At 56.0% G+C, this 26,694-nt stretch overlaps 2 protein-coding genes across 3 annotated transcripts in view; both read left to right on the forward strand.

Moving 5' to 3' along the window:
* CLTCL1 (clathrin heavy chain like 1) overlaps positions 1 to 19,427 on the forward strand; it is a 100,376-nt gene extending 80,949 nt beyond the window's left edge. The window contains exons 23-32 of one of the 2 annotated variants that reach the window (XM_036104260.2): positions 1,659 to 1,823; positions 3,679 to 3,786; positions 6,222 to 6,389; positions 6,471 to 6,620; positions 10,265 to 10,396; positions 10,999 to 11,109; positions 11,394 to 11,564; positions 14,868 to 15,089; positions 18,045 to 18,120; positions 18,892 to 19,427. In XM_036104260.2, the coding sequence (XP_035960153.2) occupies positions 1,659 to 1,823; positions 3,679 to 3,786; positions 6,222 to 6,389; positions 6,471 to 6,620; positions 10,265 to 10,396; positions 10,999 to 11,109; positions 11,394 to 11,564; positions 14,868 to 15,089; positions 18,045 to 18,120; positions 18,892 to 19,010 (1,422 nt within the window). In that variant the 3' untranslated portion in view covers positions 19,011 to 19,427. The remainder of the gene's footprint in view (positions 1 to 1,658; positions 1,824 to 3,678; positions 3,787 to 6,221; positions 6,390 to 6,470; positions 6,621 to 10,264; positions 10,397 to 10,998; positions 11,110 to 11,393; positions 11,565 to 14,867; positions 15,090 to 18,044; positions 18,121 to 18,891) is intronic. The other variant, XM_036104262.2, reaches the window with a different exon arrangement.
* A 599-nt stretch (positions 19,428 to 20,026) lies between these two features.
* SLC25A1 (solute carrier family 25 member 1) lies at positions 20,027 to 23,419 on the forward strand. The gene is made up of 9 exons (XM_036104266.2): positions 20,027 to 20,232; positions 20,578 to 20,685; positions 20,849 to 20,948; positions 21,032 to 21,170; positions 21,677 to 21,761; positions 21,928 to 22,032; positions 22,238 to 22,353; positions 22,436 to 22,509; positions 22,690 to 23,419. Exons 1-9 carry the CDS (start codon positions 20,148 to 20,150, stop codon positions 22,802 to 22,804), a joined length of 927 nt encoding a protein of 308 aa, XP_035960159.1. The 5' UTR covers positions 20,027 to 20,147; the 3' UTR covers positions 22,805 to 23,419.
* The last annotated feature ends 3,275 nt before the right edge of the window (positions 23,420 to 26,694 follow it).

A 26,694-nucleotide genomic window follows, 5' to 3' on the forward strand; every position in this document is an offset into this window, starting at 1 on the left:
GCAGGCAGGTTCGATCTCGACATTCAGGGGCGTCTGTCCTGGGTACAGAAGTCCAATTTCCAAGGAGAATTTAAGAATAGAGCTGTAAATGTGGCAGTCTTCAGTATGCAGTTGACCCTGTGCAATGGGGGGCGGCTGAGGCCTGAGACCAGGGCACCCCAAAGCCCAAGGGCAGGGAGAAGTGGGGCTGGAAAGTGGTGGGGGTGGGGGGACAAAAGCAAAGGGTTGTGCAGGGAAGCAAGTAGGTGTCTCTCGGGGAGAGTGATGGGTAAGCTGTGCATCATGAGCTGGCGACTTAGAAGCAGTGACCCTGCTAGCAAGTCGGCAAGAGACTGATTGCAGCAGATTCCAGAGAGGACAGAAAGAGACTGGGGACAGCTTTTAAGACAGATAGACATCTCTTCTGAGAAATATTGCTCAAAAAGAAAGGGTAGAAGCAGAGTGGTAGCCAATAGCTGGGCTGAGGTCACAGTGAAGATTGGTTGGTTTGGTTTGGAGCTGGGGGAAATAACACTGATTCCTTAAGCTTATAGGAGTGATTTAGTATGGAGGGAAGAATCACTGCTAGGCTTGCTGGAGCAGGGGAGGGGACCTGGAGCAGGGGAGGGGAGCTGGGGTCACGTGCACCAGTAGAGTTGGCGTTGGGGCCAGGTGAGGACCATAGATGCAGCAAGGGGGCAGGCTCAGTCCTGGTGCTTATGGAAGGGCTCTTCTGGTTGTGTCTGTCTCCTCAGGGTTTGGGAAGCCAGGCACTCAGCTTGAGTTGCTGGAGATTTGGGGAAAGAAGATAGGAAATGAATGATGGACAAGGAGCAAGTACCTGGGCTGAGGGAGTAGGATTGCTAGTGTTGTGTGTTCCTCTAGGGCCATCATCATGAAGTTTAAGAGAGCCTGGGTGGCACTTTGGGTTTTGGCTGTCTGAATTTAGCTCTGCGGTCTTGGGTGCGGAGTTGGCAGAGAAACCGCTCTAAGCAGGACTGGGGTTTGGCCTAGTGAGTACAGCCAAGTGCAACCAAGGCAGTGAGGGTAGAGCCACATGGCTTGCCAACAGCCAGCAAGCCAAGAGGAGAGTTGGCCGGGCACAGATGGGGGTGGTGGGCAGGACTTGGGGTGTCTGGAGGTGGTGAGCTGGAAAGGAGGGGAGGCAGCAGGCAGAGAGTAGGTTCTTGTACCAGGCTTCCCAGGGTTGGCAGCTGACAGTGACTGGCTGTTGTCAGGAGAGATGCAAGGTCCTCAGAGCAGAGGAAGTCAAAGAAAGCTAAAGCTGTCAGGGAATGAGCGAGATCTATGGGTGGCAGCAAGAACCAGGGCTGGTGTGTGATCCCTGGCAGGCCATTCTCTGGTGGGCAGCTGTTAGTGGGGCAGAGGGGACTGGCCTGGAAGCAGCAAGGAGCACACCTCTGAGGCCAGGCCCACTGGGCTGCAGATGTGGGAGATGACAGCCAGCAGACACGAGCAGGCGGTGGAGAGTGGAGCCAGGGCCTGAGGGGCACACTTTATCCTTCAAAACCTCTGTGTAGCCCAGGCTGCTGTGTGATCAGAAAGGTACTCGCCTTCTTTGAAAACAGAAATACCCCTGCCACCTAGGAACTTTAGACCATCTCTGGAGAATCTTCCCGTTTAAGAAGGTCTCAGCAAAGCCACCTGGTTGTTCGTAGGTTGGAGACCGCTGTTACGAGGAGGGAATGTATGAGGCCGCCAAGCTGCTGTACAGCAGTGTTTCTAACTTTGCCCGCCTGGCTTCCACCCTGGTCCACCTCGGGGAATACCAGGCAGCGGTGGACAGCAGCCGCAAGGCCAACAGCACCCGGACGTGGAAGGAGGTAAGCATAGGAAGTCTCCAGGAGACCACTAGTCTCTCAAGCCTTTCCTCCTTGTCCTTCCTTCCTCCACACCCTTGTGCCAGATGGGATGTGTCTGGACGCCTGCCTTGTTCAGGCAGGGTTCCGAGTCTTCTGGGAAGGCTCAGAGAACCTCGTAAGCTTGCATTTGTGATTGAAACAAAGGCCTTGGAGAGCTCTGTTTTGGACCAATCAGCTCCCAGAGGCTGTCTTAATAGCATGGAATTATCAGTATGAGAAGTAGTGTCATAATTTAAGATATTTTTAAAAACCACCTTATTAGTGGTATAATCAGTGTAAATTGGCATTTTTGGTCTTTTGTAGTAAATTGGTAGGGCACGTCTTCTAGCTCTCGGATAATACCAGAATTATCTGTAAGTAGAAAAAAGTTTGTAAAGAGAGGTACAAAAGATTTAGCTTCAATGAATCTCTGAAGTACTGTTTAATAAAAGATTAAAATCAACATAAATGTCTAATATCAAGGGCATGGTTAAATAATGTACATATTGCAACTTTACCAAAATGAATAGGCAAGGTTATGGGAGGGGAGGTTTTGAGTATTCTGTGAGAAACATAAGTAGAATGTGCAGGGTAATTCCATTCTGTGTGTGAGTATGTGAGAGAGAGATCTGGTGGGTGCTGTATCACAAGAAATATAGCTGGTAACAGTTGTGTTTCGAGGTAATGACCAGTTATCTCTGGGTTGTGGGACTATTTTTGTTTATCTGGGTTTTCTGCCTTATCTACCATGAAAACACATGCCTATATAGAAGATGGGGAGGTAGGGAAACCTCAAGAGAAGCCAGCTTTGCCTGTGGGTATGAGGTCTCTCTTCAGCCATTGAAAAAAGAGCAGCTTAGGGGCACCTGGGTGGCTCTGTTGGTTAAGCATCTGACTTCGGCTCAGGTCATGATCTCAGGGTCCTGGGATCAAGCCCCAAGTGGGGCTCCCTGCTGAGCGGGGAATCTGTTTCTCCCTCTCCCCCTGCTCATGTGTTCTCTCTCTCTTTCAATAAATAAATAAAATCTAAGGAAGGAAGAAGGGAGGGAGGGGGAGAGAGAGAGAAAGAAAGAAAAAGAAAGGAGTGACTGAGCAACTCAGGGGCCCCTTCTGAGTCTTTCTGAGCAGAAGCCCGGGGGGCTTCTTTTACTTCCTAGAACTTGTTATCATTGAGTGTACATACTGCAGAGTGCCTAAAACAAAAGCTCAGTTTAAAAAATATTTATTAGGGTGCCTGGGTGGCTCAGTTGGTTAAGCAACTGCCTTCGGCTCAGGTCATGATCCTGGAGTCCCAGGATCGAGTTCCGCATCGGGCTCCCTGCTCAGCGGGGAGTCTGCTTCTCCCTCTGACCCTCCCCCCTCTCATGTGCTCTCTCTCTCTCTCTCTCTCTCTCAAATAAATAAAATCTTTAAAATATATATATATGTATTTATTAAAGTAAGCTCCTCCCACATAAACAACACTCAGGTGAACTGTACTCCTTTGACAGTTATTCTTGAACTTTGTTAAACCGTTTTCAAACCCCAAACTGGAAAGTCCAGCATTGCTTTCCTGTCCCCTAAAGAGACTTTCACATCTCAGGGCTTAGAAGTAATGCATGAGCCCTCTTCTCTCTGCAATCTCAAATACCCCTTTGGCCTGCAGATTAGAAATGGCATTATTTTTTCTCCCAGTCTCACGCAGCTCACCTTTCAGTTATTTACTTGTTTAGAATCTAACTTTAAAAACCCTGTTTGCTGGTATTTCTGCATTTGTAGTTGCATCCCGGCAGCCAGCTCTTGTGGCACTGTGCACTGTCTTGGGGACACTCACATTCTCTGGCCTTCCCTCCCATAGGTGTGCTTTGCATGCGTGGATGGGCAGGAGTTCCGCCTTGCACAGCTGTGTGGTCTTCACATTGTCATTCACGCAGATGAGCTGGAGGAGCTGATACGCTATTACCAGGTAACTAGTTTCTGGCCAGAGATGATCTCTACCGGCAGTGGAGATGATGAATGACACCTAAACACTCCACATAAAGGGACGCTCATCCCCTTAGTATGTGTCACATCCTCAGGTAGGCATACAAAGCACTGTCTCTATGGGAAAGTCTTTTCATGTGATAGACGACCCATCCACAAATCAGATTGGTGTGTTAGATATGCTGGACCTAACTGCAGGCTGGTATTTGTGTTTTTAAGAGTACTCCCCCCTCTTCTTGTGTCCTTGGACCTTCAGAAGCCTAGCCAGTGGCTTGCACATGTGGATAATCCTTGGGTACCTTGCTGGGAACAAGTCATGGCAGAAACACAGCCCATACCCCAATCCCCTAGAGTGTGTGGCCCACAGAGGGTATGATTATCAGGTACCATAGAGATGGAGGACATGCAACAGTCCCGGGTAGGGAACCCCAAGGGACCTTTGAAGAGTAGGAGCTATCTGTGTTAGTGTCATAGTTCATCTTCTCTGTCATACGGTTGACAGACATCAGTGTATTCAGGGCCCGGGCCTCTGTCCTGGAACTGCATGTGTGGAAATGTGGGGTCAGCAGGGTAGACTGAAAATTGGATTTTGCTCAGCAGTGTTACTGTACCCATGGAACTCAAGCCCCAGCCCCCTGTCACTGAGGGGATAGTAAGGGCTATGGGGGGACTTAGTGAGTCGCAGGGTTCAAGGGGCCTATGAGCTTATGAAAGTGAGGGCCACTGGAGTCTAAAATGTCAAGCTAGGCTGGATGACTTTTCAGTGACAGATGCTTTCCTATTCCACAGAAGCTCAAGAAATAAAACTGTAAAGTAAACGGGGAAAGTAATAAAGCAGTCTGGTGACTGACAGAATACTTCATTTGTTCAGCAAGTGTTGGAGTACCTGCCATATGCTGGGCATTATTCTAGATAATGGTATCAGTAAACAAAACAAAAAAACCCTCATTCAGTTGAATTCACATTCAATGAGGTTGACAGGCCACAAACATCACGTTTGGAAGTGATGAGTTACAGGAACAGTGGAACCTGTTTGGGGACGAGCAGTGCCTGGGTGAAACTTCATGAAGGGGCCATCAAGGTCACACTAATCGAGAGGGTGACCCTGAAAAGAGACCTGGAGAAATTGAGGGGCCTGGTCATGGGGAAATCTGAAGGAAGGGTCAGCAGCCAGGGCAGAGTCCGGAGGCAGGAATGTGCCAAGTATTTAAGGAAGGGCCCTGGGGAGGGGAGGTCGGGGGGAACACAGGCCATCATGAAGGACTCACAGCCAGACACGGGACCTGAAGGTAAGGGGCCATTCTGGCTTGCGTGTTGAGAACAGCCCCTTCTGGGGACAGGCAGATAGGGGAGCGGGCAAGTGGCAGCCAGGAGAGCCCTGGGACGGGTGAGGTGGGGTAAGAAGTGATCAGGCGGTCAGGTTTGGGGGTTTTTGAGGGTGCGGCTGAGTCAGTATGCTAGTAGATTGTGTGTGGGAGAGAGGAAAAAGGTAAGGATGACTCCATTTATTTTGGGCCTGAACAATTAGAGATCGAGTTCTCACTAGTGGACGTGGGGAAGACTAAAGGCAGAGACTGGTGGAAGGGAAGGACAGGGATTAAGTTTTGGACATACCAAGTTTGAGCTGCCGATTGGACGTTTGCATAGAGGTGTCGGGGCGGGGGAGGGGGCAGAGGGAAACAGGGCCTGGGACTCAGAGAAGAAACTCAGCTCGAGAAACGAAATAGGAGCCATTGGTTGACACACAGATGGGACATAAAGACACACAATTTGAGTGAGGTCAGGGGGGTGGGGGCAGATAAAGAATAGCAGAAAGTGAGCATAGGGCTCTCCAACATGGGTTGGGGTAAAGTAAGAAGTTACACAGAACAAGGCATCTGTGCCCAGGAGGGAGGGATCCTCCTGAGGAGTTTTGCTGCGAAGAGTAGAAAAATGGTATGGCAATGGTAGGGTCCATGGAATCAAGAAAGAGCATTTCAGGATGGGAGAATAAGGATGTTTGCTAAAGGCAAGCTGTGGAGGGAGAAGCTGATGCCCAGAGAGAAAGGGACAGTTACTGGCCCATCAGCCTCAGTAGGTGGCAGGTGCTGGGGCCTAAGCCAGCAGCACAAGCAGCATGCGAGTAGACATGGGTACAGATGCCGGCAGGGTCAACACAGACATTTGCTCCTAATGGCTTCCATTGCTCAGAGAAGCAGGAGCAAGGTTATCCACACAGTAAGACAGGGAATGAGGAGGGTGTGAAATCGTCCTCTGGGGGTGGCCCTTGAGGTTTTTGGGCATTAATGTGATGGAAACCAGTCAGACTCAGCTCAGGCACGTCAGGCGGGCTGGAACCAGAGCACATAACCGAGAGAGCAGGGCTGGCCACCCCGGGTGTGTTTGCCCCTACCTCAAGCATGTCTGTTCGTCTGTCAGGATCGGGGCTACTTTGAGGAACTGATCTCTCTGCTGGAGGCAGCCTTGGGCCTGGAGCGGGCCCACATGGGCATGTTCACAGAGCTGGCCATCCTCTACTCCAAATTCAAGCCTCAGAAGATGCCAGAGCACCTGGAGCTCTTCTGGTCCCGAGTCAACATCCCAAAGGTAATCTAGCCCTCTTTGAGGTTCTGGCGGCCGTGTGCATGTGGGCACAAGCCCAGCCCTCGGCCTTGGCTACCCTCCCAGGTGCTGAGAGCTGCAGAGCAGGCGCACCTCTGGGCAGAGCTGGTGTTCCTCTATGACAAGTATGAAGAGTACGACAATGCCATCCTTACCATGATCAATCACCCTACTGACGCCTGGAGGGAAGGGCAGTTCAAGGATGTCATTACCAAGGTAAGAGGGTGCCTGAGCACCAGCTCCTGTCTGCCTCTGCCCAGCCTATCCTAGGGGCGGGCAGGATGAATGCCAGTGTGTGCGCCCCAGGGTGTGTTTGTGTTTGCCTTCATCTTGTGAGGGTCTCACTGCCCTCTGTGGAGGTCATGGTGATTCTGTCTGCACAAAGGGAATGGATGCTTAGGAAGGGTAGTGACTGGCCTCGGCCCCAAAGCCAGGCTACAGGCGGGGCAGGGCCTAGGACCACTCTCCCTACCTCACTCCTCCACAGGGTCCTGAACAGCCAGACCCTGGTGTTTGCTCTTCCTTCTGCCCTATCAGATTGGGACCCACCTCCAGACCCCGTCTATGCCATTTCCTGTTGTATTGTTTCATATTTTCTACCATCTGGCATATTTTTTCTTCACGTCTCTCCCCCTAAAACTGCTAGCCCCAGAGGAGCACGGGCACCTGTGGAGGTGGATTCATGAACCCAGATCTGCTGGCCTCTGGGTCCCCACCCTTCCTCGGAGCATCCACCCTCCAGTAGTCTAGTTGGGCTAAACCAGGGTGCTGAACTATTCCACCAGCTGCCAAATACTGTTGGAAGGTGTCGGGTCTGGGTGCAGGCACTGAGCAGGCCTCTGCTGTTTTGTTTCTGGGCTCAGCGTGGGCCCAGCTTCCAAGCTTCTCCTCCTCTGTGAGCCCTGTGTATTTGAAGGTGAGGGTATGAAGCTTTCTGTCATCAGTCCCGGGTCTTTTGCTTTGAGTGTCCTCGTTTTGTCCCAGTGGCCTTACATGAATAACTTGTCCACAGGTCTCTCCCATTTACTGTCTGTCAGTGAAAGAGCATTTTGACTGTGTGTCAGTCCTGTTGTTCCCGGGAGGGATGGCAGGGGGCATTGGCTCCTCGCCATCTGGGTCAGGGAGTTGTCTGCCTTCTGTTCTACATATGGCTGCTGAGGGCAGGTGTGGGTGACGGATGGGGTACCTAGCCACGTCTCCGCGTCTGAGGTCACACACGTCAGTGCTGTTTAGTGTGGTGGTATGTGAAATCGGTGGCCTTCTGCAGACATCCCACCCTGTACAGGTCTGCAGGTTGCTGATGGAAGAGTGGGCACATTCCACGTTCCTGTGCCCCCAGCACACAAGAAAAACATGCTGGAAAACCCGTACTTGATCAATTCTAGGCATGCTTTTTTCACATTGAACTCAAATGATATTGGGGTGCATTTTAAAGTTGATGACATGCCATGGTTGAGGTGGCAGTGCTTTTTGTTTCTTAGTGGTGTCTTGGGCGGCAGCTGATGTGGCCCATGACCCGAGTGCAGTCTACCTTGATGGTAGTCAGGATCAGAAGATTCCTGAGGAGAGATGGAAGTCAGCATGACATCTTGGGTCCGAGGTCACATGCTCGCAGACAAGACCATATCTTTTTTTTTTTTTTTTTTTTAAGACTTTATTTGAGAGAGAGTGAGAAAGCACAAGCAGGGGAGGAGGAGGGACGGGGAGAAGCAGACTCCCCGCTGAGCAGGGAGCCCGATGTGGGGCTCAATCCCAGGACCCTGGGATCATGACCTGAGCCAAAGGTAGACGCTTAACCGACTGAGCCACCCAGGTGCCCCGACAAGACCATTTCTTGTGGCAAAACAGTGTTCATGCAGCTGGCAGCTGAGTTCTGTTCTTGATGCCTCTGCCTCTCTGCTATGTGAGAGACCCTTGTCAGTTTGCATGTGGAGGAGAGAGGGATGTAGAGGACACCTACCTGGTGTGGTGGCTGGTGTAGTGGCCTGGCAGAGAGGCCTTGGCACACAACAGGACTCTGGGCACACAACAGGAGAGCTTTAGAATCATCTGGCCACAGGACTGAGTGGTGGAGGGCCAGGCAGGGGTGACACAGACCTGGGTTGCATCTCAGGCATTTGCTGTCTCTGTCACTGTGAGCTAGTGTCATCACTGTGAACCTCAGTGACCCCATCCATAAAATGGACATGTTTCCTGCCTGCCAAGTGAGCAGCAGCAAGTGCCTGGCCTACAGTAGGTGCTTCTCACAGGTAGTGCAGTAACTGTCAGGAGCCAGAGCACCCTCACTGGTCACCCTTGAGCTCGTGACAGAATCTTTGAGCCTGTTTCTCTTCTTCAAAACAGGAATAATGCCCTGTCCCTAGTCTTGGGGCAGCGGTGGCCGTCCTTACCTACTGCACAAGTGGGTGTGACCTTGTTGGTGCTCCTATCCTGGTGCTTGGCTCCACAAGAGGGTGCCACACAGATGCCAATGCCCTAGATGGGAGCAGTGGATGCTTCAGAGAGTGCTAGATGTCACCAGATCGGTGGCTCAGCCCAACACAACACATGTCTGTGGACCCACCCACCCAGAGTGGTTGGGCCTGCTCATGTCCAGCTTCATAGTCACTGCATTGAGGGAATGGAGCATGGCCAGTTGTGCTCTGCCTTAAGCTGTCTAAGCAGAGGGATGTGGAGCACTCTGGCCATGCTTTAGTGAAGGCAGCAATGACTTGTTCCAAAGGCGGGGAAAGCGGGTTATCCAGTGTGCCCCTGCCCTTCTCCCCACCTTATGTCCCCACTGCCCTTTCTGCTTGTTAGACATCTAGTCTGGCGGGAGACCCCTGATTGGGTCCAGATACCATTGAGTAAAAGGGCCTGGCTGGAAGATTAGCAGGTTCCAGAGTTCTAAAGCAAGTGTGCCCAGGGGAAGGGGGGGGGCACCGACAGGGACAGCACCAGGGACCCCGAGGCCAATCTAGGTCAAAATCTGTGGTGACAGTGAGCGCTCTGCTCTGAGAGGGGCAAATCCAAGCCAGGGACTGGAGAGGAGGATAAAGTCAGTAACCAAAAAGAGTACCAGTAATGAGGGGGGCTGTGGGTAGTCCTCTTCCTCTGCCATGTGGTCTGCAGATGTCACTGGGCCCACATTGCTGCTGGCTTACTTGGACCTAGTGTTACTAGAAAGCTCCCACTGTGCCCACCCGCTCCGCCCAGCATGACTCTAATGTTGCTACATTTTGTGTGCACCCTTGGACCTCTGCGTGCTCCCTTGGACATGCTGATCACCACAGACCTGGCACACGTCCCTTTGGAGGTAGGAACCACCTTGTTCTCCTCTGAACACCAGGCCCCACTATCAGCAGGCCGAGGAGGGTGGCCTTCCTAGTGACACAGGGTCAGCCTGGAACGACTCAGCCCTCTGCATACCATGGTGTCTTGTCTGAGAGCAGTGAAAACATAATAGGATGTGTTATGGATTTGCTTACAGCTCAGGGTGAGCTTCCAGGGAGGACTGGGGGAATCTTGCTTGGATAAAACCATGTTTTGATGTTCAGGTTTATCCTGGCCTGTTACCCCTCATTCATTCACTCAACAGATACTACCTGAGCGTCGACCCTGCATCAGATACTAGGGCGAGGCAGGAAACAAAGGCCTGCCTTTTAGGTCACTGAGGAGAAAAATGTCAGAGGTGGGAAGTGGGGCGTGTTGGGAGGGAGTGTTTGGTCTTGAAAGGGGCAGTCACAACAGGCCTCACTAATAAAGTGCATTTGGGCAAAAACTGGAAGGAGTTATGGTGGAGTGTGCTGCATCTGAGACAGGTGGGTGGGGCAGCCTGGGGATTGACAGGAGCCAGCCCTTAGCTCTGTCTCCACCCATAGGTTGCCAATGTGGAGCTCTACTATAAAGCCCTGCAGTTCTATTTGGATTACAAACCTCTGCTCATCAACGACCTGTTGCTTGTGCTGGCGCCCCGGCTAGACCACACCCGGACTGTTGGCTTCTTTGCAAAGGTGAGTCAGCCAGCATCCCAGAGCCAGAGAAGGGTATTGGGCCAAGGTCATCTGAGTGTAATTTCTTAATAAATAATTTATTTTTATTTTTGTTAAAAGATTTTATTTATTTCTTTTTAAAGGTTTTATTTATTTGAGAGAGAGAGAGAACACAAGCAGGGGGAGCAGCAGAGGGAGAAGGAGAAGCAGGCTCCCCGCTGAGCAGGGAGCCTAACGTGGGGCTCGATCCCAGGACCCCAGGATCATGACCTGAGCCGAAGGCAGACACTTAATCCGCTGAGCCGCCCAGGCACCCCATTCCTTAATAAGTAGTTTTTAAAATTGATCCCCAGCAAATGTAAAGATTAAATGTATCAAACTGCTTTAGGTTTCAGATACAGCTTTGTCTTTCAGCCAAAATATCCGTAGACGAAATTGGCATTTACTCAGTAACCCAGGCAGCCCTTCATGTGTTAGTATGTGTAGGGCATATCAGTTGTGGCTGTCCGGAAGGAGACCTGGAGCTAGGCTGTACACTTTGGCCCATCAGTGTGTCACAGTGCCCCCAGCTCAGTGCCCTGATGACTTGCCTGAGTGCCCTAACCATTCTCCTGACTTGTCAGGCAGGCCAGTTGCCCCTAGTGAAGCCTTACCTGCGGTCAGTCCAGAGCCACAACAACAAGAGTGTGAATGAGGCCCTCAACCACCTACTGACGGAAGAGGAGGATTACCAGGTGGGTGTGGGGGAAGGAGCCCTATCAGAGGGCAGTGACCTCCCTTTGCCCCAGGGACCCCTGCAGCCAGTGTTGGGCACTCAGGGACTGGAAAGCCCCTCCTCGTACCCGCCCCCTTCTCCGAGGGCTGACCTTGCACAGGAGGGGTTGTGGGCCCCACAAGGCACCAGAGGTAGATGAAGAGGGGCCTTTCTGAGGCCATGGTGGCAGCAGCTGCCAATGACTGATTCCTGGTTGTCCGCTCCACTGTGTCCCTCACCCACGGAAAGGCCGGGTCTTCCTAGGGTTTGAGGGCATCCATCGATGCCTACGACAACTTTGACAACATCGCCCTGGCACAGCGGTTAGAGAAGCACCAGCTGATTGAGTTCAGGCGTATTGCGGCTTATCTGTACAAGGGCAACAAGCGGTGGGCCCAGAGCGTGGAGCTCTGCAAGAAGGACCATCTCTACAAGGTGGGTTTCCCGGTGCCCCACGCGCTCCTGTGTGCTTCCTGATGTTTTGGGGGTAGGGGCTGGTGAGATGGCCACAACCCCCTATCAGGAGATACTTATGGTGGGGACAAGGAGGATGAAGTAAAGGGGGACCTGTTTGTAGAACACAGGTTGAAGATCATTATCTTTCATTAACATTGAGCTTCTTCACAGTTACTTGGATCAGAAGACTAGCTCCTATGGAGTTGAATCTTTCCCAGCAGGTGTTTGTGACTCTCACTCTCCCTGAACAGAGTGTGGCAGCATTCACTTGGCACCTACTTTGCTTTCTATTGATCAAGATATAGGGAATAAAAACACCAAAGTGAAAATCCCATTCACAATACTTGTTTCTGCCATTGAGCAATGGCTCAGTACCACCCTCAGGTCTTGATCCAGATCTGGGCATCTGCTGGCCAGGGTGGGCTGCTTGGAGAGATCCCAGGCCCTTGAAGGCATTACCTTCGCTCCACCTGGCCTCAGCATCTCGCCAGTGGGGTAAAGCGCAGTTGCATGAGAGGGCCATTGTAATGTGCGGTGTGGCTAAGCTGATTTCCACGGGTTCCCCGTGCCACGAGCCTCTGGGGAGCCTTTTCTCAGGCCATGAGCTTGACCTAAAAGGTGTTACTCCCAGAACTGTCCTTGGCATTCCTGAGTTTCTTTCTCAGAAGAGGACAGGCGTCTCTCTCTCACGGCACATGGGCCGAGGCCAGAGAAGCCTGGACATCAGGGACACGTCAAGCTTCATCCCGATTGTTACCTCCAGTTTGGGACTGTTATGTGACATGTCCTCCCTTTTAGTGACAGTGCTCATGGTCCTTCCTCGGGTCCTAACAGAGGGAACTCTGAGACAGTTTGTCAGGGTCCTCAGGCACTGGCACTGGGAGGTGGCAGCGGGGCTCCAACACACCAGAGGGAAACTGCCCCTGCTAGGGGTTCCCAGCTGTCCCATCCTGCCAGTGTACACACCAGGGTCTTGAGTGCACGGCCCCTTATCGCTCGGGCAATGAGTGAGTGAGCAAGCAGTGCTGTGAGAACTGCCAGAAGGCCACCTGTCCCCTTCTAACCAGCAATCCCACTCAGAGCAACGTGTGCAAGAAAGAATCCACAAGGACAAAGCCACACACAGAAAGCCATGGGCATACTCTCCAGTGCCCTGGTTTTCAGTGAGGGCGACTCTGACCCCCAGGGAATGTTTGGTTGTCACAGCTGGTGGTGCGGTGCTTCATCTAGTAGGTGGAGGCCAGGGTGATGCTAAAGAGCCCACGATGCACAGCACCCCCCCAACACACACACACGTGTCAGCCATGCCTTGGTACCAGAGCCCACCCTGCATGGAAGTCCTGGGAGAGTGGGCGGTCATAGTGTGCCAGCTGGAGGGGTTGGTGAGTAGCCACTGCTGGCTTCTGGGACAGTCATAAAGCAATAAGAAGCATGCTTTCCAGATTGCAGAGGTTGGGTGTAAAAGCACAGTGGGCTCTTGGCTGTCAGGGGTAACCACCTTAAGGTGTGTTCACTCTACCTGAGGAGCCAGTGGTGTAGAGGGCGTGGTAACTGCATGTGGGAAGCTGGGATTGTTGAGGACCAGCGGGACAGGTGGGGCGTGAGGGAATGTGTTAGGGCATGGGAAGGTCAGGGCTAGGGGCCCATACATAGGTGTGTGAACAGGCAGTAGGTTCGTGGACCCCTCATGCCCACAAGTGAAGAACAGGAGCCTGCAGAGATACAGTCGCAGGCTGGGGACAGTGAAGGACAGGGCGAGGGCCTAGAGCAGGGCCCTGGAAAGTGCTGGCAGTGGTTTGGGAGGGAGGTTGAGGAATGGGGACGAGGTAGAGAGATGCCCCAGTAGTGACATGGGTCAGGTGTGGTGACAAGAAGTGGGAAGGTGTGAGAGAATCTCAGATTCAAGTTTGGTTCCAGGATGCAGGGGGCGGGCACAGACTGAGAGAGCATCTGTGGGCCTCATTGCATCTGAATCCTCTAGGAAACTGCCATTGGACAGTTGGAGCACAATGGTTCTGGAAACGTCCACTTTCTGATGATGGCAGTTGAGTCTGTAAGAGTTCATGAGACAGTCCCCGGGCCTGTGGAGGAAGAGAAGTGCCCACTTTTAGGTGCACATTGAAGATGAACCAACCAAGGGTGGGCCGCCCTGCTGGACTGGAGGACATGCGGGAAGAGTGCCGAGCAGTGACGGCATTGGTGTCAGAGGTCCAGGGAGACCTGAAGGTGTCCTGGAGCTTTCACTTGAGCCTCCACTGACTTTGCCCTCTCCCCTCCCCCTGCCATTAAAATGACAGGTGCCTTTGTAGGAACAGCGTGGGGATGAGGCAGGACTCAGCAGAAGCAACAAGCAGGTGGGAGAGGATCCTTTCAGGAGCAGGGACAAGAGCGGCCTCCACAGAGCTGGCTTATAGGACGTTGGGTCCCACGTGGGAGTCTCATGTTGGAGGACTGAGCAGGAGAGGAGCCAGGACCACAACAGCAGGCAGCAATTAGGGGGCAACCAGAATGCCTTTGAGACTGGTTGTGCCTCTCGGCCGAGAGGCCTCATCTTCAGGCTTCAGTCTCGTGTCTGGAAGCCCAGGTTGTCCAGGGCTGCGGAGGGCTGCTGGAGGGTCCGGGAGAGCTGGCTGACCACGCACTGGCAGTTTAGGCCGTTTGCTTCTCACCGTTGTGGCTAGAAAATTGAAATCACTAATTTACTGATGACTACTCACTGGGTGGGTATGATTCTTTATGTTTTAGACAAATCTGCAAATATGAAAGTAGCGATCAGGGATTTTGGAGGGGACTTTTTTGTCAGGAAGAACGGGCAGATTGCTGTTTCTTGAGCACTGGCTGGGTCCCTTGTAGCTGCTGCATGTTGAGTTGGAAGGATAGTGCTGGCTGTTGAGCCAAGCACAGCGACTCTGACCTTTACATCAGGCCCTGCTAGCTCTGTTACTGTCCCCCAAGCAGTCCCATGCACTCCCTCTGCATGCCAGTCCGGCTGCAAGACCAGAGCCCGTCTCCCAGGGTGCCTGCACCTGTGTGTGTCACCTCCCTCTTGGCATTTCAGCAGGTCTGTGAGAGCCTGCTGCCAGGAGCACACTGTGCCCTCCACAGCCCTCCTGGAGGTGGTACTCCGTCCTACTGGAGGGCAGCTGAGCCACAGAGACCCCTCTGCAGGCGAGGATGGCCTTCACGGAGCCTGGCACTGTTGCGTGTCCTACCGACCCAGAAAGTGCCTCCCGGCAGCGCCAGGTAGGGCAGACCTGAGCTGTGCGTCTGCCTTGGTTGCAGGACGCCATGCAGCATGCTGCAGAGTCCAGGGACGCTGAGCTGGCTGAGAAGTTGCTGCAGTGGTTCCTGGAGGAAGGCAAGCAGGAGTGCTTCGCGGCCTCTCTCTTCACCTGCTACGACCTGCTTCCCCCGGATGTAGTGCTGGAGCTGGCCTGGAGACACAACCTCGTGGACCTGGCCATGCCCTATTTCATCCAGGTGATGAGGGAGTACCTTAGCAAAGTAAGTACGGGCTCTGCCCTGGCTCCCTTGCTGCCACGTAGCACGGCTGTGGCTCTAGCCCATGCGTGCAGAGGCCCCGTGGTGGCCAGTGGCCTGTGGGGGGCCAGCCCAGGTTGGCCAGCTAGCCCCGCCCACCCTGGAGAGTGGCCTCATGCCTTCCCAGTGGTTTGCTGCCCGACATTAACCTATTCTAGAAAATCACCTTGGGGAGCTCTGCGCAGAACTGAGCCCGTCCCCTTGCATTTGCTCTCCCGCACGCTGCTAGGGGGCACAACAGCTGTGCTCGCCCACAGCCGAGGGCTCTTGTGCTCTGAGAACAGCGAGGCAGCAGGTAGCAGAGCTCCAGCACACGGCCCGTGGGCTCCGTCCCTGTGCGGTCAGTTCACCTCTCAGGGCGCCTCTGGTGGAGTTCAGGGTGCATTTGTTGGCAGACCTGTCATGGTAACCCCCCTTTTGCTGAGCACTTAGTAGGAATGGTAACACCTGGACAGGTAGGTAGTCATCCCCTCTACAGCTGTAGTCACAGGTTTGGGTCCAAAGCTGACAGGTGAAGACATGGGCTCAGACCCACATCTCCCTGGCCTCGGGGCCATACTCATGTCTCAGTAAGTTGCTTCTACCACTCCAGATGTCACTTGGTGGCCCTAGCATCCTACTCTTTCTTTGCAGGTTGATGAGCTGTTTAACGAGGTGGGAGTGTCTGATTTTAACTCTCCGTGTGTGTTGAAGCCCTAGGAGTTCTGGTCAGGGGCCTAATTGAGGCACCATCCAGAGACCCTTGTCACCTAGTCTGGTTTGTTTCTAAGGCTGCAGAAAAGCTGCCACTCAGCAGCACCTACTGGCCCATCCAGCCATACACCTAATGTTCTTCCAGGCACATGGAGGCCCCACGATGCTAAGAAGCCCCTAGGCTGAGGGTCTCTTTCAGTGGTGTGAGGGGAGGGGCCTGCAGGGGTTAGTGTGCTAGAGAAGAAATAAGTGCACAGGAGGGGGGTGTCTGGCACTGCCAGCTTTGGCCTGTGAGGGCTTGCTCTTTCTGCCACCTGCAGTGCCTCCTGGGAGCTGCCCAGCCCCTGTCAAGGACTGTTCCATGGGTCATTCAAGACCATCTCCCTGCTACAGGAGGAGGGACTGCCAGAGTGTGTCCTAGTCCCATTCACACAGCACATCTGAGTGGGAGGTGTCCCGAGGTTCTTCAGGGGACAGGAGAGGGGCAGTCCTGGCCATGTGGCCTGATCTGCAGGCTACCAGGGTACATAGACTGGTTGGATTTACAAGAGTCCCTGGTTCCTCAACCACAGTGGATAGCAGCTCCCTAAAGGAAGTGTCTGTGCTGTGTGGAGCTTGTCTTCAGAGCCTGTCCCATGGTTTCTGCTTTTCCCATCCCTAAATTGTCTTAGCCAGAGTCTGTCTGCTGTGCCCCTGCATAAAGAAGGGTACATATGGCTTGAATATCTTCCTAGAGTCAAGGCCCATGGGTTAACATAAGAGGAACTCACATCGCTCAGACCTTCATTGCTGCAGGTGTTGGGACCTCCATGGGGCCTCGAGGACTGGGGGGGGGAACACACTCCCTCTCTGTGATGAATGATGGAGGTCATCCTGGCAGCCATGTCAGTACTGCAGCTGCATAGCTACTTCAGGGTGGAACAGTGTGCTTGGGCTACAGCTGCCTTCCTGCTGGAAGGACCTACTCCCTAACCCAGGGTCCCCAGACACCTCCCCTAGTCCTAGGACGAAGGCAGGGGCTACCACGGCTCCCACCATCGCTGCTGCCCCACATGCCTGCACCAGCACCAGACCCGATGCCTGTCATGTTGGGGATAGGGTGGGCTCAATAGAGGTTTCTTAGGCAGTGGTGGGATGTGGGCTGGTCCTTAGCTGGCCTGGGGCCCAACAGACTAGACTGCTGTGAGGTCGAGAGGCCCAGACAAGAAGGCCACAGCCCCTTCCTGCCTGGAGAACCGGGCCCAGGGCCTCTTGATTCATTTGGGAAGCTTGAGGACCATCCCTCTGAGAAAAACCCGCATCCCTGAGCCCCCTGACTCTCTCAGTGGAGGATGCAGGCCTAGCTTAGACCTCAGCTTGGGTGGGAGCCAGCTGAAGGAAGAGAGTACGGATTGCAAGGCCACTGCACTGTCCTGCTCCTTCCTCACCTCAGCCCTTGTCCCAAGGAGGGAAGGGGAGAGGAGTGCAGAGGGCCAGTAACAGGGCTGCTTCTGCTAGGGTTCTGGTGCCTGGCCTGATCTCTCCCTGGCCCGAGTGCACACAGGGCACATAATTTTTCCTTCTTTCTGACTCAAGTCCTTGTTTTGGTGGGGCCAGGGCAGGGGGCGGGGGGTGTCCCAGACACACAGTTGCTATGGCCACCACTAGGACAGTGCTGTCTGCCCCTCAGGCCCCTGACACCACCTTGCTCTGTTCCCTCCCTGTCCGAGTGTCTGCCCCAGCCTGTGGGTACTGCATGGGGTAGCCCTTGGTGAAGCCTTGAGGAAGAGCAAGGAGGCAGCCTGCCCATCCCTGAGGTGGTGCATCCGCCCTGCAGGTGGGATGTCCCAGACGTCAGGTGACTGGTCTCCTCAGGAAGGGTGGGCAGCGTGGACTGGCTAGATGTAGGAAGTGCTCCGTCGTCTTGGCGGTGTGCCAGTATCCAGAGGAGGGCCAGCCCCGGGAGCTGGGCTGCACATGCAGCCTGCAGTCACCGGCCGTGCTCTGCTGCCCCGGGCCGCCAGGGGCCCGCTTGAAAAGCACCGGGCTGGAACAGTGGGGGGTCACCAGGGCCCCCTTGGGCACTCCATGTCTACCCAGTTATAGACGCTTCACCTTCCTGTGGAGCAGGGCAGTAGTCACTGTGGTACAGCGTCTGCCCTTCAACCAGCCCCCGCCCTGACTTTCCTGGAGGCTGTGTGCTGCCTCCTGTCCGGCAGGCACTCCAGCGCTCTCACCTCTTGGCAGGTAGACAGACTGGACGCTTCGGAGAGCCTGCGCAAGCGAGAGGAGCATGTGGTGGAGCCCGCCCCTCTCCTATTTGGTAGGTGGCATCCCCTTGCCCCTAGGGAGGGGTGAGTAAGGAAGGTCATTCACATTGCCCTTCCCTGGCTGGGCTTCAGATCAGAGAAGGAACGGACAGGGTGGGGCACGGAAGGACCACAACGGCTGCCGGGTGTGGAGAAGGTCAGTGGACCCAGGAATGTTGAAGAGGCACGGCCATTGTCCTCCCTTTTCTCAGGGTGCCTGCCTTCTGTGAGGGTGCCCCTGCTTGCTCCTTGTGCCTAGCAGCTGGCCCAGTCTGAGCTGCTGCCATGTGCTGCTCTGCCTGCTGCTGGCTGTGACTGCAGAGCCTGCCTGGATGGCCTGGCCGTCGAGCAGACAGATTAGTTGGTGTCTGCTGCACCAAAAGGCTGTTGGGTTCTGGAGTGTGTTGCGGGACTAACAAAGGCCTGAGGGTGTGGTGTGAGCACGCAGCACGTCTCCCACCAGCTGTGTCCTCCTCAGGGTCATTGTGCCCCCCTACCACCACCATTAATGTCAATCTGGTTTTTTTAGATTTTGATGGGCATGATTGAGACCCAGCCAGTTGAGCTAAGTAAGTGTCCCATTTCGGGACTAGCTTACCCCCTAGCCTGGCCAGCCTCTGTAGCTGGCCCCACAACAGCAACTCCCACTGTCCTTGCCCCCAGGCACCTGTTCTCCAGTGCCTGAGCCTTGGGTGGTCAGGGCTGGTCTGCGACCCTGCTCCTTGGGCCCCTGGCCACTCGGGGGCAGCAGGAGCTCTGCTCACCCTCTGCTTCTCCCTCTGCAGGCCAGCAGCTGATGCTGACAGCGGGCCCTGCTGCAGGCCCTGCCCCTGCCGGCTTCCCCTATGGATATGCTGCTGCACCTGCCTTCGCCCAGCCTCCTGTGTACGGCTTCAGCGTGTAGTGGGCGCTCAGCGGCAACACGCCTCTATGGGGTTAACCTCAAGGAGCGTGTCATCCCACAAGCACAGAGGACCCTGATGGGAGGCGGGGACACCTGGACATTGTTTATTTTTGCTGAGGCCCAGTGGTGGCAGCCTCTAAGCCATCGCCAAGCCTGGGGAGGCCAGGGTAGCCACTGACTGCCCAAGAAGACCAGCTCTGGTGGACTCTTGCCTCCAGGCCCTCTGGCTGGAGCCAGGCATTCCTGGGGAGTTCTCGGCAGGGATTCCCCGCCCTTGGTGGGAGGGGCAACCAGTTTTCGCTCAGCACTGACGGAGCTGCCACCTCCAGGCCACTCTGCCAGACACAACTGAACGGACCTTCTAACCTGGCCCTGAGTCTCCTACCGATCATGAATATTAAAGTCGGTTTATCAAGGCAAAGCTTCCCTGCTTGGTGCTGGTGTGGGTAGCAGGGGACAAAAGATTTGTTGGGGCCTCTTTGGAATGGGAACCCGCGTCTGCCCAGGGAACAAGCTGCCCAGGGGGAGATAGCCAGGGTGTACTGAGGATCTTTTTCCTGAGTTCTCTGCATGGAGCTCTAAATACCGTAGCGGGGGGATGGTAGCCGCACAGCCCGTTGGGTGTCGGAATGCCAAACCCTCAAACGTCAGGGATGGGACTAGCCCCATGTGCCCCGGGGGTGGGGGGTGGGGTCTGCCTGTCTCTCCACCCCCGATCTCCGGGGATCCCGGTCGCTCAGGCAGATGCCACGACCCTGAGTCCTGCTCCTTCCCGTACTGTATTCTGCCTGATGCCGGGGCGGGTTTTAGAAACTGCACCTTGACCCACAGATCCAAGCCCGAGCACAGCACCGCCTCCCAAGGACCCTGAGCTCGGTTATTGGCTGGGCTATCGATCCCGCCCCGGCGCCTGCCTCGCTCGCCCCGCCCCGGCCTCAGTTTCCCGGCCGGCGCGGGGCGGGCCAGGGGCGGGGCCCGGCTCGGACCACGCGGGGCGGAGCCCGGGAGCTGACGCGACCGCTCCGCCCCCCGGGCCTTAACCGGCCGCCGCCGCCGCCGCGGACCGAGCGCGGAGAGCAGGAGGCTCGGACCCGAGGCCGACGCCGGGCGCCCCGCCTCCCCGCCTCCCCGCCTGCCATGGCCAAGCCCCGCGCTCTGGCGGCCGCCGCACCCGCGTCCGGAAAGGCCAAGCTGACGCACCCGGGGAAGGCGATCCTGGCAGGTGGGCCCCTACGGGGCACGGACCCCCGATTTGCCCCCTCCGTTGGCCCCACGGTGCTTCCGGGTGGGCCCGGGACGCCGAGGCCCCGCCCCACTTCCGGGTCGGGTGAGGGGTGGGGCTCGGCCCGGGTCCCCATCCAGCGCGTGGGGGATCGCCCGGCTCGTCGCCCCTCCGCGCCTAGCCAGGACAACGTGGGTGGGGCAGGGGACGCTGCCGGGCCTCCCCTACACCACAGGCGCGGGACAAAGTCCGGGGCGGGGGAGGGGCCGGGGCGCCAGCAGCGGCGGGCCGGACGGCTCGGCCGCGGGGCTGTGGTCTCAGGGTCCGGGTCCCTGGTCTCCTCAGGCGGCCTGGCGGGCGGCATTGAAATTTGCATCACCTTCCCCACCGAATACGTGAAGACACAGTTGCAGCTGGACGAGCGCTCGCACCCTCCGCGGTACCGGGGTATTGGTGAGTAGGGGGCTGCCGGGGGGGCGGGGGGCGAAGGGGTAGGGGCGGTGCGCCACCGAGAGGGCCGGGCCCTGCGCTCGGGGAGCAGCCTTGACGGGCTGCGGGGAACTGCGGGGGGCGGGTCTCTAGGGTGGCTGGGGTCGCTGAACGCCCCCTCCTCCAGGGGACTGTGTGCGACAGACGGTCCGCAGCCATGGCGTCCTGGGCCTGTACCGAGGCCTCAGCTCCCTGCTCTACGGCTCCATCCCCAAAGCGGCCGTCAGGTGAGGCGGGCTGGGGTGGTCGAGGGAGGGCATCCGGGCGGGGCGGCTGCAACCCCTCTCACCCGACTGCCTCCTGTTCCCAGGTTCGGGATGTTTGAGTTCCTCAGCAACCACATGCGAGATCCCCAGGGACGCCTGGACAGCACCCGGGGACTGCTGTGCGGCCTGGGTGCTGGTGTGGCGGAAGCCGTAGTGGTCGTGTGCCCCATGGAGACCGTCAAGGTGGGGAGGGTCCCAGTAGGGAGAAGGTGTGCGGAGGGGCGCTAGGGTGGCTGGGGTCATCCTAGGAGACCAGCAAGGTAGAGAAGGTCCTGCAGGAGCAGGGCAAGGTGTGCAGGGGAAACTGCCTGGGGAGCTGGGTGCAGGAGGTGTGCAGGAAGGGCCTCCTCTGGAGACTGGACTCTGTCCTAAAGGCAGTGGGACAACTGACATTGGGGTTTTTTAAAAAAAACACTTTTATAAACAGAAAACGTAAGATAACATGTTTCCTGCCTAAGCTGTAGGAAATACCAGCAAACGTAACTGCAGAGACTCTTTAGTAAGGCCAGCCCTCTTGTTTGCTGGGGTCTTTTTGTCCTGCGGTGACCTGGGAGGCCCTGTTTCCAGGTGAAGAGCTGCACCTCCAACCCTGAGCAGATCTTTGTGGGCCCTGGGCCTGCAAGCCAAAGGGCCAAGTATGCCCTTCCAGGGGCATCCTGGGAGCTAGGGCCTTTGCTTTCCTCTCACAGGTGAAGTTCATCCACGACCAGACCTCCCCCAACCCCAAGTACAGAGGATTCTTCCACGGGGTCAGGGAGATTGTGCGAGAACAAGGTGAGCCATAATGGCTTCCTCCTCAGGTAGGGCCAGGGACCTTGGCCAGGCTGGCCTGAACTTCCCCTTCCTGCTTTGGTGCTCTGGTGTGCCACTCTCCCACTCCCCAGTCCCCAGCTGGGGCCTGGGAAGCACCAGTATGACTCCCATGCCTGTCTGCCCCTAGGGCTGAAGGGAACCTACCAGGGCCTCACAGCCACCGTGTTGAAGCAGGGATCTAACCAGGCCATCCGCTTCTTCGTCATGACCTCCTTGCGAAACTGGTACAGGGGTATGTATCTGTTGGGTCTGCACCCCCAAGACCCCACTTCCAACCCCTCTGGGTTAGGCTCCTCCTCTTCAGTCTTCCCTGCCAGGACCTGGCCTCCTGGGGCCCTCACATTGATAGGCTCTTTTCCGTGCTCCTCCCCAGCCCTGAAGAGCCCTCCCCTTTGCCTTCCCATCACTTTCTGATTGCATCTCCCACCCACATCCAGGGGACAACCCCAACAAGCCCATGAACCCACTGATCACCGGAGTGTTTGGAGCTGTCGCTGGCGCAGCCAGTGTCTTCGGGAACACTCCTCTGGACGTGATCAAGACCCGGATGCAGGTGGGGGTGGGGCCAGGAAGGGGGTAGGGAGTTTGTGACAGGGGCTAGCCGCTGAACCCTGTGGCACACTGCTGTCCTGCAGGGCTTGGAGGCGCACAAATACCGGAATACATGGGACTGTGGCTTGCAGATCCTGAGGAATGAGGGGCTCAAGGCGTGAGTAGGGGAGGGGCAGGGCTGTGGTCCCCACCCGCTGCCAGCCCCAGACTATCCCTCAGGAGTCCTTACCTTTAGGTTCCTGCCCTTGTCCCTCTGATGTCTGGACCCACCCTCACTGTCCAGGGACACTGTTCATCTGCCTTCTCACCTCCTACCTCTCCCTGCCCACAACCCCAGATTCTACAAGGGCACCATCCCCCGCCTGGGCCGGGTCTGCCTGGACGTGGCCATCGTGTTTGTCATCTACGATGAAGTGGTGAAGCTACTCAACAAAGTGTGGAAGACAGACTGAGTCCCCGAGGGGCTCTGCATGGGGGTTGGCCGAGGTGCCTCCAGACCAGTCCCCACTGCCCTCTTCTCACGATTCTAGTGCAGTCGTGCCAAAAGGCCCCTTTTCCCTGTTCCTTGCACTCCATGGCCTGGGTCTGTCCCCTGCAGCCATTGAGTCCACATGTCCCTTAGTGCCGGGTGTCCCGTGGTGTGTTAGGACACCACCATTGTGTCCATGTGTCCGGCCAAGGCTGGGTGTCCCTCTGGCCTGTGAATCTGTGCCCACTTGTCCATGTGCTTACTCATGAGCCGTGTGCCTGTGTTTCATGTTCCGTGTCATGTGACCTTGTGCCCCACTTCCCGGGGTGCCCATGTGGCTTGGGTCCACGGCCTGTAGCCATGGCCCGGTCCCAGCCCGGTGCCTTCCACCCTGGGCAGCAGGGGCACCTGCCCCGGCCTACCACAGCTGCCTCTGGGCCTCAGCCTGGCCTCACCGCATTCCAGGGGCTACATGCCCCCTGCTTCTCCCACCACTGGCCTTAACTGGCCCTTGGGCCCTCCCTCCGCCCGGGACAGGGTGGCACCTGCCACTCTCACGACCACTCTCCCATGGCAGAATAAACCGGATCCTGTCGCAGCCTGCTGTCCCTGTGTGGGCCCATCTGTGGGTGGATAATGATTGTCCATGCCTCTGTAAAGAGCAGGTCCACCCCCTCACCAGAGAACACTGGCAGGGGAACAGGGAAGCAGGGCAGCAGGCAGGCTGGTGGGTGAGCCAGCTGTGGCCACAGCATCAGACCCCAAGAGGCCTGGCACCATCATGCCAAGGAACATTTGGACTCTGTCCAGGCCATGCTTGTGGCCTGTGAGCAAGGTTCTGCAGGGTCAGCTAGTGGACATGCCCTCAGGATCACCTGGCAGGCAGCACTGAGTGGGCAGAGTGGAGAACTGCCCCACCCCAGGGGTTGGGCCTGGGAGACAGTGCTTCGGGGCCCTCAACTGCCCCTCAGCCTGTGGCCTAGCTCACCTTCTACTACTCCCTCACAGTTTCTCTGTGGTCTGCTTGTGGGGAAGTGCTTTGGGGCATCTGATTTCTGAGGCTCTGAGCAGGGGACCTTTGCTCACTCCTTTACCCTGGTTGAGAGACAGCTGCCCTGGGGCAGGATGGGGTAGAACTGCCTGACCAGGGCCCCAGGGCCCCTCCTTCCCCCCAGATCGGAGCTGGGAACCACAACCCAGGGCCAAAGTGGAAGAGACCCGAGAGCAGGATGGGATAAACCGGGGCCCCTGGCTGTGCAGGGGCAGAAGGCACTTTGCTGTCCAAGTGATCCATGGGTAAGAGTCATCCAAGGCTTTGGTTCAGATTGGGAAATAACTTGCCAACAGAAGCCTCAGCAAGCAGGTCTGGTCCCTAGAGCTGCTCCTTTTAGGGGAGAGTGCCCTACCCCTGCAAGCTCCCACAACATCCAGATCCCTGGTCTAGGGATCTGGGACAGATCCGAGGGACAATTGTGGGCTTAGGGGTACAAGGAAAATGGTTTTATAGGACTGGGCAGTGCATACTCACTGTTCTTGGGAGGTAACCAGTCTTAGCCGCAACTGAGAAGAAAGGGCCCTAGAGCAAAGTTTGCCTGCCCACAGGGGCCAGGGGCTGTCTACCACACACATACTGGGGCATGCAGACCCAGACACAGGCCACTGGCTCCTTTCTGGGCCTCAGGAGCTTTGCCGTGGTGATAGGCAGTGCTGGCCCATGGCATAGGCCACTGAGGCTAGGGGAGCACACAGCAGACAGCATCTCTGGGCTGTGGTGGGGAACAGAAAGAGCCCTGGCTTCTCATTTGTTCACTGTGTGACCTTGGGCAAGTCACCTAATCTCAATTTCCTAATCTGTGAAATGGGGTGACAGAAAAACCCAGCCCATCCATATAAAGTGCTTAGAACAATGCCTAACACAGTAAGCCCTTGCATGTGTAGCTTTTTTCTTTGAGTTGTGGAAGGTTATTTACAGTCGGCCAGAGTTCCAGGTAGTTCCTAGAGCAGGCAAAGCCCAGCAGCTGAGCCCTGAGGGGACTCAGTGCTCCCAGTACTGACCTCCAGGAATGGTAACCATTCACTGACTACACACTAGCATCCCAGAATCCTGTCCCCTTCACCCTTCACTGGGAGGATGGGGCTGAGACTGCACTGGTCTGAGAGTAGGGCATGGGGACCCCCACCCAGGAGCAACCTAGCCCCCATTCCTCTCTCTTCAGGAGGATCAGGAGCCCTACCATAGTCCAGGTCCCCTCTCCTGTGTCTCCCAGCACGACGTGGTAGCCCAGCCAGAAAAGACAGCTGGGTTGAGTCTCCTGGGGCTGTGGTTACAGAAGAGCCACACACTCTGGTGGAGGCAACTCCACCCCCTTCACACATTACCTGAATTAGTAGGCGGCCTCAGTTCTTAGAGCTGAGACCTGAGGGAAGGGGAGCAGGAGGGGCAAGGTATCCTGTATGCAGGAAAGAGCTTGTGGTGTCCAAGCTGAGGGAAGTGAGCAGGCAGGGACCTGGAGGGAGGGAGCCCAGCTGCGTTTAACTAAGACCCCAAAGGCTGCAGAGAGGAGGACAATGGCAGGGGACCCTTGTCCTTGTGGCAGTGGGGGCATAGGGGCAGAGATGTGTGCAGATCTTCAAGGAATTGGGAGGTAGAACAGACACAACTTCCAGCCTGGTCCCCTACCTGGACACAGACCAGTGGTGGGGTAGTGGGTGGGGTGGGGGGAACCCCAGGAGGTGGCTGGGTCTGCTTATCAGAGGAGAGATGTGAGGTGAGGAGGGTGGAGATTCCAGGTCACCATGTCCCACCCACAGCCAGAACCTCTGTGCTGGGCTGGAAGCCACAGCCAGCCTCCACTCAGCCTCAGGCAGCCTTCACCATCTAGCATGGCCTTGACCTGGAATCCTAACGTAATGTAGCCAGGAGGGACAATGGCCTCAGAGACAGGGCACGGGAGCAGAGGGTGAGGTGGTGGCTACTCCTAGGGCAGGGCTTGGCCAACCTCCGGCCCTGTCATCACTGCTGTGGGGCTGAAGAATGGTGTCCTACCCCCTTAGGCAGAGGCCTCAAGCAGCTGTCCTCCAGCTCCCCTGCCCCTGCCACTACTGCACAGGCGTCCCCTGGATTTTTCCATGTCCTTGTGTAGGTGATGAATGGCAGTTAGAGCTTAATACACACACAAAAAAACAGTCACTCCTGACCAATGGGTCTGTGTCCTCTTAGCCAACAAAGAGAATTCTGTTTTTCAGGTTGTGCCCTTAGCCTTTATAGCAAACATAATCTCAGTTGAGGATGCCAGAGTTATTTCCTTTCTTTTTACTTCCTGCAAGTTCTCAGATTCCCTGGGCAAGGGTCTTTGGTAAGGGGCACAGAATCAGGGGGTCTAGGGGAGCTCCTGCCTCATCAAGATCTGGGAACAGGGACTCGACACCCTAGGGACAAGGACTTAGATGCATGCACAGTAAAGAACTGGCCTGAAAGGACAACTGGAGGGCCACAGACAACACTCAGAATTGTGGGTGACCCATGGAAAAAAGGTGGCCCCTGGTGTGGTCTTGTTTCTCCCCTCTGCCCACACCCACCTGGCAAACATCCCTGGGGCAAACTCCCCTTCTCCCCCCACCCCCACTCATTTTGGGTCAAACCCTGACCAAGCCCCAACTGCTGTCACCTTTGTCTCCTGGCAGGCCATGCCCACCTCCCCACGTAATCCTCCACTGACTAGGCCTGACCTGGGAGGCTTGGCCACAGGGGTGTCATCTCCTGACGTGACCTCAAGGGATAAACCATCCCACCCCCCCTGCTCCTAAGCAGTGCTCAGATGCCTACAGTGGCCTGCCGCCCCGCCCCTGGCTGAAAAGCACTGAAGACGCTGG

Source organism: Halichoerus grypus, chromosome 13, assembly GCF_964656455.1.
Source record: "Halichoerus grypus chromosome 13, mHalGry1.hap1.1, whole genome shotgun sequence".
NCBI lineage: Eukaryota > Metazoa > Chordata > Mammalia > Carnivora > Phocidae > Halichoerus > Halichoerus grypus.